The 11555-nt window shown below is 44.9% G+C and overlaps 2 protein-coding genes across 2 annotated transcripts; both read right to left on the bottom strand.

Moving 5' to 3' along the window:
- Window positions 1-1785: 1785 nt before the first annotated feature.
- On the bottom strand, window positions 1786-4654 carry LOC106582554 (interferon-inducible GTPase 5). Its single transcript, XM_014165759.3, has one exon. The coding sequence runs from the start codon at window positions 4652-4654 to the stop codon at window positions 3506-3508; it is 1149 nt and encodes a 382-aa protein (XP_014021234.2). The 3' UTR covers window positions 1786-3505.
- A 1192-nt stretch (window positions 4655-5846) lies between these two features.
- LOC106582465 (sialoadhesin) lies at window positions 5847-11084 on the bottom strand. Its single transcript, XM_082962783.1, has 8 exons — window positions 10962-11084; window positions 9302-10715; window positions 8705-9025; window positions 8351-8614; window positions 7943-8074; window positions 7681-7807; window positions 7379-7460; window positions 5847-7225 (listed from the first exon to the last, which is right to left on the bottom strand). Exons 2-8 carry the CDS (start codon window positions 9618-9620, stop codon window positions 6803-6805), a joined length of 1668 nt encoding a protein of 555 aa, XP_082818909.1. The 5' UTR covers window positions 9621-10715; window positions 10962-11084; the 3' UTR covers window positions 5847-6802.
- Window positions 11085-11555: the final 471 nt, after the last annotated feature.

The raw sequence follows: 11555 nt of genomic DNA, 5'->3' as shown, positions 1-11555 counted from the left end.
ATGGCTTGGTTGTAGAAGCTGTTTAGAAGCCTCTTGGACCTAGACTTGGAGCTCCGGTACCGCTTGCCGTGCGGTAACAGAGAGAACAGTCTATGTCTAGGTTGGCTGGAGTCTTCGCCAATTTTTAGGGCCTTTCCTATGACACCACCTGGTATAGAGGCCCTGGATGGCAAGAAGCTTGGCCCCAGTGATGTACTGGGCCATACGCACTACCCTCTGTAGTGCCTTGCGGTCGGAGGCCGAGCAGTTGCCATACCAGGCAGTGATGCAACCAGTCAGGATGCTCTCGATGTTGCAGCTGTAGAATCATTTGAGGATCTGAGGACCCATGCCAAATCTTTTCAGTCTCCTGAGGGGGAATAGGCTTTGTCGTGCCCTCTTCTCGACTGTCTTCGTGTGTTTGGATCATTCTAGTTTGTTGGTGATGTGGACACCAAGGATCTTGAAGCTCTGAACCTGCTCCACTACAGCCCCGTCGATGAGAATGGGGGAGTGCTCGGTCCTCCTTTTCCTGTAGTCCACAATCATCTCCTTAGTCTTGGTTACGTTGAGGGATAGGTTGTTATTCTGGCACCACCCGGCCAGGTCTCTGACCTCCTCCGTATAGGCTGTCTCCCTATACGCCACACACAGATAAGCGTACAAAGCTCTCCCTCGCCCTCCATTTGGCAAATCTGACCATAATTCTACTCTCCTGATTCCTGCATACAAGCAGACGAAGCAGATGATAAGCTACAGGACTGTTTTGCTAGCACAGACTGAGGATTTTTCCTATGGCATTGAGGAGTACACCACATTAGTCATTGGCTTCATCAATAAGTGCATTGATGACGTTGTCCCCACAGTGACCATACGTACATACCCCAACCAGAAGCCATGGATTACAGGCAACATCCGCACTGAGATAAAGGCTAGAGCGGGACTATGTATAGCGGTTAGAGCGGGACTCTAACCTGGAAGCTTATAAGAAATCCCGTTATGCCCTCTGACGAACCATCAAACAGGCAAAGTGTCAATACAGGACTAAGATCGAATCGTTGTACACTGGCTCCGAAGCTCGTTGGATGTGGCAGGGCTTGCAAACCATTACAGTCTACAAAGGGAAGCACAGCCAAGAGCTGCCCATTGACACAAGCATACCAGATGAGCTAAAATACTTCTATGCTTGCTTCGGGGCAAATAACACTGAGACATGCATGAGAGCACCAGCTGTTCCGGACGACTGTGTGATCATGCTCTCCGCAGCTGATGTGAGTAAGTCCTTTCAAGACAAAGGAGATGATTGTGGACTACAGGAAAAGGAGGACCAAGCACGCCCCCATTCTCATCGACGGGGCTGTAGTGGAGCAGGTTGAGAGCTTCAAGCTCCTTGGTGTACACATCGCCAACAAACTAACATGGTCCAAGCACACCAAGACAGTCGTGAAGAGGGCATGACAAAACCTATTCCCCCTCAGGAAACTAAAAAGATTTGGGATGGGTCCTCAGATCCTCAAAAGGTTCTACAGCTGCAACATCGAGAGCATCCTAACTGGTTGCATCACTGCCTGGTACGGCAATTGCTCGGCCTCCGACCGCAAGGCACTACAGAGGGTAGTGCATATGGCCCAGTACATCACTGGGGCTAAGCTGCCTGCCATCCAGGACCTCTATACCAGGCGGTGTCAGAGGAAGGCCCTGAAAATTGTCAAAGACTCCAGCCACCCCAGTCATAGACTGTTCTCCCTACTACCACATGGCAAGCGGTACCGGAGTGCCAAGACTAGGACAAAAAGGCTTCTCAACAGTTTTTACCCCCAAGCCATAAGACTCCTGAACAGGTAATCAAATGGCTACCTGGACTATTTGCATTGTGTGCCCCCCAACCCCTCTTTTACGCTACTGCTACTCTCTGTTTATCATATATGCATAGTCACTTTAACCATATCTACATGTATACATACTACCTCAATCAGCCCGAATAACCAGTGCCTGTATATAGCCTCGCTACTGTTATCTTTCACTGTCTTTTTACTGTTGTTTTTATTTATTTACTTACCTTTTGTTCACCTAATACCTTTTTGCACTGTTGGTTAGAGCCTGTGAGTAAGCATTTCACTGTAAGGTCTACACCTGTTGTATTCAGCGCACGTGACAAATAAACTTTGATTCGATTTGAGTAAAGGTGGTCTAGGGTTTTTTTTCCCTCTGGTTGCATGTTTAACATGCTGATAGAAATTTGGTAAAACTGATTTTAGTTTCCCTGCATTAAAGTCCCCGGCCACTAGGAGTGCCTCCTCTGGATGAGCGTTTTCCTGTTTGCTTTTGGCAGAATACTGCTCATTGAGTGCGCTCTTAGTGCCAGGATTGGTCTGTGGTGGTATGTAGACAGCTACAAAAAATACAGATTAAAACTGTCTAGGTAGATAGTGTAGATAGACACCAATAATAAGAAAATACTTGCTTGGGCCAAGAAACACAAGCAATGAACATTAGGCCGGTGGAAATCTGTCCTTTGGTCTGATGAGTCCAAATTTGAGATTTTTGGTTCCAACCGCCATGTCTTTGTGAGACGCAGAGAAGGTGAAGGGATGATCTCTGCATGTGTGGTTCCCACCGTGAAGCATGGAGGAGGAGGTGTGATGGTGTGTGGGTGCTTTGCTCGTGACACTGTCAGTGATTTATTTAGAATTGAAGGCGCACTTAACCAGCATGGCTACTACAGCATTCTGCAGCGATACACCATCTAATCCGGTTTGGGCTTAGTGTGACTGTCATTTGTTTTTCAACACGACAATGACCCAACATACCTTCAGGCTGTGTAAGGGCTATTTGACCAAGAAGGTGAGTGACGCAGTGCTGCATCAGATGACCTGGCCTCCACAATCACCCAACCTCAAACCAATTGTCATGGTTTGGGATGAGTTGGATCGCAGAGTGAAGGAAAAGCAGCCAACAAGTGCTCAGCCTATGTGGGAACTCCTTCAAGACTGTTGGAAAAGAATTCCAGGTGAAGCTGGTTGAGAGAATGCCAAGAGTGTGCAAAGCTGTCATCAAGGCAAACAGTGGCTACTTTGAAGAATCTAAAATAAATTAAAATTTGTTTAACACTTTTTTGTTCGCTACATGATTCCATATGAGTTATTTCATAGTTTTGAAGTCTTCACTATTATTCTACAATGTAGACAATAGTAAAAATAAAGAAAAACCCTTGGATGGGACGTTAAATGGGTGTGCTGACTCTGAATGAATAGGTGTGTCCAAACTTTTGACTGGTACTGTACATTACAGAAGACTGAAATATAACAAAACCATTTGACATAGAAACACCTGATTTTCTGCAGGGTTTTTGAAGTAATGTTCATTAATTATGAAATTATGAAAAATATGAATAACATTTTACCCATGAAGCCACTAGATAATTTGACTGCAGGAAATGCAGAATCAAATGCATATTTGCATTTCCATTGCAAATGTTTTAAAACATTTTTCATTGCACTTTTTCTAGCCCTCCTCTTGACCTCCTTCATTTCCCCTCTCGTATACCAGCAGCAGCCAGTATCTTCTCTGCGTCAACCACCATCTCATCGATGGCCCCATTGAGAGCCAGCAGCATGACAGTGAAGGAACGACTGGCTGAGCGGGCGTGCCTGGGCATGGCCATCTCCACCAGTCGGGTCGTGTTGGTGGTCAACTCCTTCTCTGCCGCTGCCAGCCGACGCTTTACCTCCCCCTTGGTGACTTCAGCCGACAGGTTACACGTCCGCAGGGCTTTGAGCTGTGCCGGCTCCACGCCACGTTGCCGTGCCAACCGCTCAACAGACTCGTCGTCCAGACAGAGCGAGGCCCTGGCCTTGGTGAGGATCCTCACACCCACTCTGGCATCCACCATGGAGGCCACCAGGGGCACGGGGATGGCCGACACCCCACCAGAGAGTGACGCGGCAGCCCAGACCAAGGCCTTGAAGGCATCCCTCTTCTGGGTGACCAGGACTGGGGAGAGAGTGGGCAGGGCCAGGAGGAGAGCGTGGGCCCGGATCTCTGGTAGGTCCCTCTCCATCTCCTCCAGGAGTCCTGGGAAGTCAAGTTTCTCCAGACAGGAGGGCCTCACTAGGAACACCTTAGGCAGGGCCACCCCCTGGGCCTTCAACAACTCCAGACCTGCCTTCCGCCTCTCCTCCAGACCCTTTTCTGTGTCCTTCTCTGAGGCCAGCAGGGCGAAGTACACAGTGTCCCTCTGCACAGAGCGGGCTTCCAGGAACACCGCCACGCTATTGGCCTGGAGACTCTGTGTGAACACCATGACCACCACGTTGTACCGCAGGAACTTCACCCGCTCCATGTACCCTTCCGGGTCAAAGGGCGAGGCTGCGGGGGTGGGTGGCAAGTCCCAGAGCCTGAAGTCAGGGTGCTTGGGGTTGGGATAGATGGCCATCTCCTCTGGAGAAGTGGGGCAGGGGGATAGGGCGGCTCCTTCATCCTCAGGCCCCAGGCCACGGAGGGCGTTGATGAATGCAGACTTCTCGGGCCCCCGCTCTCCTGCCACGGCCAGGTTGATCCGGCTGATCAGGAGGTCCTCCACAGCATCCTTGACATCTGACAGCTTGTTGTTCTCAATGGACTCTTTGAGAGTCTCCAGGAGGTTCAGGCTGTGAGATACAACATCTGCTGCCATGGCTGTGAGAGAGGTGAGGATGGTCATTAGCATAGAACAGCACGTAGGAACACATCTTAATAGTGGAGGATTACATTTCTTGGGCACGTAATTGATCAATTCAATTGACAATTGATTGGCTGTTATGTCCACACAGTTTAATACTGAGGTATTTATTAGTCTCTGAATAGAAGGCAAGAACAAACACTGACATACAGTGCAGCCCTCGAGGACCTGGAACACAATCCCTTACTGCTTAATCAATTCGGGATAAGTGGGAACACAATAAAACAGTTTCTTTACACAATTAATCAGATTGAATGTATTTAACTTCTTTTATTTTTTTACTGTCATTGGTCAAATGACAGTATTGGATAGTGGTAAGTGTTGTGTAAACAAACACACAATCTTAGCTCCAAGGAACCGTCTGGTCTACAGTACTAATGTATGCTACTGCCTATGCCTTACCTTTGATCTGGATGAAAAAAACCTAAGGGCAGACCTTAAAAATGGAAATACATCCTTATCCAATGATCAATAGCAGATATGTCCTCAATACAAGCGAAGTATGCTGACTGTGTCTGCTAGATCTATTTACAGGCTCTGTACTGTGAGTGGAACATTCTAATCCTGTAATCCCATCCTTAATCCAGTATGAGTGTGAGCACATACAGTACACACGACAGAGTCCATGATGCTCACACTGACAATTGGCAGGTGACATAATCTCTAAATGAACAGTTAACAGCAAAGGGACATCTTCATTTTCTTTTCATCCAAACCTGAGGAATAACACAGGTGTTTGTGCGTGGGTTTGTTCGGTAGCTCAGTGACAGGTACAGTACAAAAGAAACAACCACCACAACAAAGCCAGATTTACAATGTGAAAGGGAGTGTCCATTTCTTGCTACTGTGACTCACACACACACCTCTTGGTGTTTTTTTGTTCAGAGGAAACCATGTGAGAAACCTCTGAGAGTTTCAGGGTTAATTTTAAACATCTGCCTTCCAATCAGAGCCTGTTGTTCTGTCTTCACTTACACCAGCAGATGGTTGAGATCACCTTAAATCAGTTTCCTTTTCTGATAAATGAGTATTATGATTAAAGCTCAAACTGAGAATTGGTTTAGAAGTGGGCTTGTAAATGATGCGGCTTTGCGGTTGTCATGTCAAATGGAGTGTCTCTATCTAGTGGTTGTTTGTAGGATATTCATATTTTTTACATTTTTATTAAATTTAAATGCAACCTTTATTTAACTAGGCAAGTCAGTTAAGAACAACTTCTTATTTACAATGATCGGGAACATATACATCTTGATTATGTCAACATGGAATACATGGTGAAGGAACTGGATTAGTTCTATAGAAAACATCTACTGTTCTCTGCAGTCATACCACCTGTGTAATCACTGTCGAATACAATTTGGGGAGATAATAATAGACATCCAACTTCTGACACCATGTATTACAGAGGAGGCTGGTGGGATGAGCTATAGGAGGACAGGCTCGTTTTAATGGCTGGAATGGAATTCATGGAACAGAGTCATACATGTGGTTGCCATATGTTTGATACAGTTTCAAGTATTCCATTCCAGCCATTACAATGAACCTGTCCTCCTATAGCTCCTACCACCAGCCTCCTCTGATGTAATACTACGTAGACGGGACACCATAGTGTTAGCTTTAGGAACGTCTTTACCCAGATCAAACCGTATATTGATACAGAGCATTATGGGTACTGTAGTACATCATGCTACAAGACAGTTAAAACATAATTTAGAAATTCTTTGAACAAATTTCAGATAGCAAACAACTAAAATACACACAAACATCAAAAGTAAGGTAGTGCCTCAATATATAGGGTTAGGGTTAAATCAAAATGCAAAAACATGAATGAACAGAGGAGAAAAAAACGAGATGGTTTGACCTCTCTGCTTCTCCAAACCACGTCTTTGTCAGTCCTTCCATGGTGACACAAAAACAGAATCATTACAAAACTAACATTACATTAGACAAGGCTGAAAAATAAAGAATTACCAAAACTATTACCTAGTTTCAGTTAAACAAAGTCTCTATCATCATAAAACGTCCAATCTGGAATATGAGAAAATACCGCAGTGCTGTATATTAGAAGCCATAGTACTGTGCGCTGTCTCCCACGTTGCTGTGTCACTCTTCACCCATAATAGCCTTGACGTTGGAGTAAAGTGCTGTATCCTCATCTGTCTCTCGTAATGGCTTATCGTTCTCTTTCTCCTCGTCCGTCCCTATCATCTCCTCCCCTTCTTCCCATTCCACCTCTTCCATTCCACCACTCCCCTCTCCACCATCTTCTTCCTCCTCATTCTTCTTCTCTCGTTTGATTTCTGCGTAGTCTGTCTCTGTGGTGGTGGTCTTCTTCTCTGCCTCCTCAGGAGTCTTCTTCTTCAGCAGGGAGTAGTTGATTCTGGCATAGTCCACATCATTTAGTTCTTCCCCTGTGGCAAATTTTCCTGCGGCTCCACTGGTCTGGGGCCCTCCGTTTTCAGCTCCCTCCCTCAGCTCCAACTGCAGTGGGGTCTGTTTGCCCCCTACAGCCTGTCCTGCATCAATCTATAGAGTAGATTACAGAAAGCACTGTGTTAGTAGTATTTTGTTAGCTTGGTGGTCCCAGACCTTTTTGTGTTGCCTTGTAAACTCCTATTGGCATGTGAATGCGAACTGAATGTTGATAAAGCTGAATAAAGAAAGTAACTGGTACTGCACCTGTTGGTCTTCACATGTCACCATCTCCAGGTTCATGAAAGGGCTTTTGGAGTCTGAGTCCTTTGGGATCTTTTCTTTGCGTCTAAGGAAAAGAGTACAAATGAAATGTCTCAATAACTGTATTTTGGAGGGGTTAACAAGCACTTCCGTTACAATATGGTGCAAGGCATTGGCACTTTTGACAATAAATCTGTTGTTCTTGATAATAAATATAAATACATCAGTAAGACAATCTGCAGTTGATTTTTAAAATAACATATTCAGTGAATAGTAACTGTACATCAGTAATAGAATGCATGTACCTTTTACATTTCCCATTCAAACACAGGAAGATACAACAGATGGTGGCTGAGAGGGCTGCACCAACCACAAATGCAGTAATCACTTTTAGGTCCGACAGCATAGCCATGATGTCTTTAGACACATCCTCTATAAAGAGAACAACACGTTGGACTTTAAAAGTGGCTCACAACGTTTCTCAATCCAAGCGTGCAAATCCTCTATGTTGCATTGATATTGGGAAGCTGTGGCTCTCTAACAAAGTATATTAACTTATATCTTTACCTTCTTGCTTTTCTTGTTTTTTTATTTGGGTGACTTGCAGCTTCTCTCTCACTCTGCCCGCTTCATTTCTGCTGACACACTCCACAGTGGTGTTGGTATGGCTTCTGACAGGCAGGCTGATGGTGCTGTTCACTGAGAACACAACAATGATGTAGTAAAACTGTACTCTTTAGTGTTAAGCCATCTTATGAAGGGTAAGGGAACTCCCTGAGTTACACACACACACACACACACACACACACACACACACACACACACACACACACACACACACACACACACACACACACACACACACACACACACACACACCGGTCATGAGAGGGGAGATAAATCATAGGCAATTTAAAGGTAACAGCATGTCACAAGCCATTTTCAATCCGTTTGTACAGTGCTGCTTGTACTCACACATCACAGTGACAACAGTGGAAGCTGTCAGAGATCTCTTGTGGTGTTGAGCTGTACACACATACTCCCCAGCATGTTCTCTTGTCATGTTAGAGATGATGACAGTGGCCAGTCCAGAGTTATTCTGTTCCAAAGCTGTTGTCCCCTTCTTACTCCAGGTGATGTTAGATGATGATGGTGGGTAGCTGTCAACACTGCAGGTCAGATTCAGGGTATCACCCTCTCTCACTGTGTTACAACCAGAGATCGTGGGTTTCTTCACATCTAGAAAACAAAGAACAGTACATACAAATCATGTTCATGAAATAGAAGTGTTGCAGCACAACGGGAGGTCAGATAATGTACACTACCTACGTGCCACATTCATTGTCAGTGTCTTCTTAGTGGTGATGCTGCCATTGAAGGTCACCAGACATGTGACGTTGGTGCCGTGATGCTTAGCTGAGGGGGTGAAGGTCAAAGTTGAGAAGTGGGTTGTTGTATCGATGGTCAGGTCCTCTCTCATCTGTATGGTGGTGTTGTCTCTGAGCTCAGTGATGTTGTCTCCTGTTCCTCTCCATGTCCATGTGATGTGAGGAGGAGTTCCAGAGCAGATCCCCGGGGCGGTGCAGGTCAGAGTAGCTGGTTCTCCCTCTGTCAGAGGAGGAATCAACACTGAGGGCTTCTGGATCAGAGCTGGACACAGGAAATACAAAAACAGAAGTGAATTTAACATCTGTGTACCAGACATCAGAGAAACATAATCAGATGCCGTGTGACAGCATCCTAACTATGCTACCCACGTTAAACTGCTCCAAATAATGCCCCAAAAAGTCCACCAATGTTTAGAAAAAAGCAGACTTTGGAAAGGGAGACTTGGGGAGGGGAATCTTGGCATTTGTGAATTGGAGGTATGTACCGGTATGTCAGAGTCAGTGTACATAATAACTGACAGCAATAGTCATACTGTACCGCTCACTGTGATTTTCACTTTCTTCAAGTATGTATATGTCTTTGGCAGTCTGAATTGATACTCTCCAGCATCATTCTCTCTGATGTCGTTGATGATCACACTACAGTTCTTCTTTGTCAGATCAGTCTCCAGTAGAGACACTCTCTGTTTAAAACCCTCCTGAGCTTTAGAGGGTTCTTTGGAGTGGAAAATTATGTTTTCATCCTTATCACATCTGTCCTTTGTAGGGCACTTGAACCATATTGCAGCGGTAGGCTTGATGTTATCAGGGTGAGTGAAAGTACATGAAATAAGCTTCAAGTTCCTTGGTGTCCACATCACCAACAAACTGTCATGGTCCAAACATACCAAGACAGTCGTGAATAGGGCACAACAATGCCTATTCCCCTCAGGAGACTCAAAAGATTTGGCATAGGTCCTCAGATCCTCAAAAAGTTCTACAACTGCTCCATCGAGAGCATCTTGACTGGTTGCCTCACCGCCTAGTATGGCAACTGCTCGTTCTCCAACCGCAAGGCACTACAGAGGGTAGTGCGTACGGCCCATCACATCACTGGGGCCAAGCTTCCTGCCATCCAGGACCTCTATACCAGGCGGTGTCAGAAGAAGACTCTAAAAATTGTGAAAGACTCCAGCCACCCTAGTCACGGACTGTTTTCTCTGATACCGCACAGCAAGAGGTACCGGAGTGCAAAGTCTAGGTCCAAAAGGCTTCTTAACAGATTCTACCCCCAAGCCATAAGACTCCTGAACAGCTAATCAAATTGCTATCCGGACTATTTGCGTTGACCACCCCCGCTGCTGCTACTCTCTGTTTATTATCTATGAATAGTCACTTTACCTCTACCTACATGCACATATTACCTATATTACCTCATCTAACTTGTGCCCCCGCACATTGACTCTGTACCGGTACCCTCTGTATATAGCCTCGTTACTGTTATTTTATTGTTGTTATCTGTATTTTTCCTCTTTTTTATTTGTATTTGTAATTTAACACTTAACACTTATTTTTCTTAAAACTGCATTGTTGGTTAATAAGGGCTTGTAAGTAAGCATTTCCCTGTATGCTCTACACCTGTTATATTCAGCGAATATGACAAATAACATTTGAATTGATTTAAGGAATCACTGAATGGTTTGGAAAAAGACAGTGAAGAGAGAAATATCAGTGATAGATTGCTGATAAAAACATGAGGTGTTGAACTGTACACACATACTTCCCAGCATGTTCTCTTGTCACATTGGAGATGGTGAGAGCGGCATTTTCAGTGTAATTCTGAAGTGGGGCACTTGTCCCGTTCTTACTCCAAGTGATGTCAGATGGAGGGTAACTGTCAACACTGCAGGTCAGATCCAGGATACCATCCTCCTTCACCATTTTATTTCCAGTTATTTGGGGGTCTTTCACATCTTTATGTGCAAAGAGTTTGTAATTGTACAGATTTATTTTTAAACATACACTAAATTCAGACTATGTTGGTTGAGGGACTAATAACAATGGATCATGATTAAAAAGGGATGGAGTCAAAGCCATGACATAACTGTAGGTGGAGCCTTCATATTGTATCATTTGCTTATTATCAAGGTTATTCCTAGGTTTCACAGGTTCTCTGGAATAAGGTGTTTAATGTAAAATGTAGGATAGGTGGTACTCACATGTTACATTCAAAGTTACTGTCTCTTCAATTTGATATTTTTTCTGGAAGGTTACTTGACACGTAACCATCATGTTGTGGTGTTCAGCTGAGGGTGTAAAGGTCAAAGTTGAGAAGTGGGTTGTTGTCATCGATTGGTCAGGTCCTCTCTCATCTGTATGGTGGTGTTGTCTCTGAGCTCAGTGATGTTGTCTCCTGTTCCTCTCCATGTCCATGTGATGTGAGGAGGAGTTCCAGAGCAGATCCCCGGGGCGGTGCAGGTCAGTGTAGCTGGTTCTCCCTCTGTCAGAGGAGGAATCAACACTGAGGGCTTCTGGGTCAGAGCTGGAGACAGGAAATACAACCACAGAAGTGAGTTTTACACCTGTGTACAAAACAGCAGTGACACATAATCAGCCGTAGGAGAGCAGCATGCATGTGATGACTCTGAATGGGAGTTTTCCCAGTAATGTCCTCTTATGATAGAACTTTATAATAAGGGAGACCTGAGGGGGAACTTGGCAAGTGTGTACTATATACAATTAACTACAATAATAGGTTGTCACTGTAACTGGTAATAACAGTCATAGTACCGCTCACTGTGATTTTCACTTTC

This window comes from Salmo salar, chromosome 02 (assembly GCF_965601325.2).
Source record: "Salmo salar chromosome 02, fSalSal1, whole genome shotgun sequence".
NCBI lineage: Eukaryota > Metazoa > Chordata > Actinopteri > Salmoniformes > Salmonidae > Salmo > Salmo salar.
This window is presented reverse-complemented; position numbering and strand designations above follow the sequence as displayed.

Bases quoted from the DNA above. Each gene is read 5' to 3' on its own strand.
- LOC106582554 (XM_014165759.3), bottom strand. From the start codon at position 4,654: ATGGCAGCAGATGTTGTATCTCACAGCCTGAACCTCCTGGAGACTCTC.
- LOC106582465 (XM_082962783.1), bottom strand. From the start codon at position 9,620: ATGTGGACACCAAGGAACTTGAAGCTTATTTCATGTACTTTCACTCAC. The intron at 9,026-9,301 runs GTACAGTATGAC...TCCTGTGTCCAG, and splicing joins AGTGAAAATCACAGTGAGCG to CTCTGATCCAGAAGCCCTCA. The intron at 7,461-7,680 runs GTACATGCATTC...TCTTTTCCTTAG, and splicing joins TTGAATGGGAAATGTAAAAG to ACGCAAAGAAAAGATCCCAA.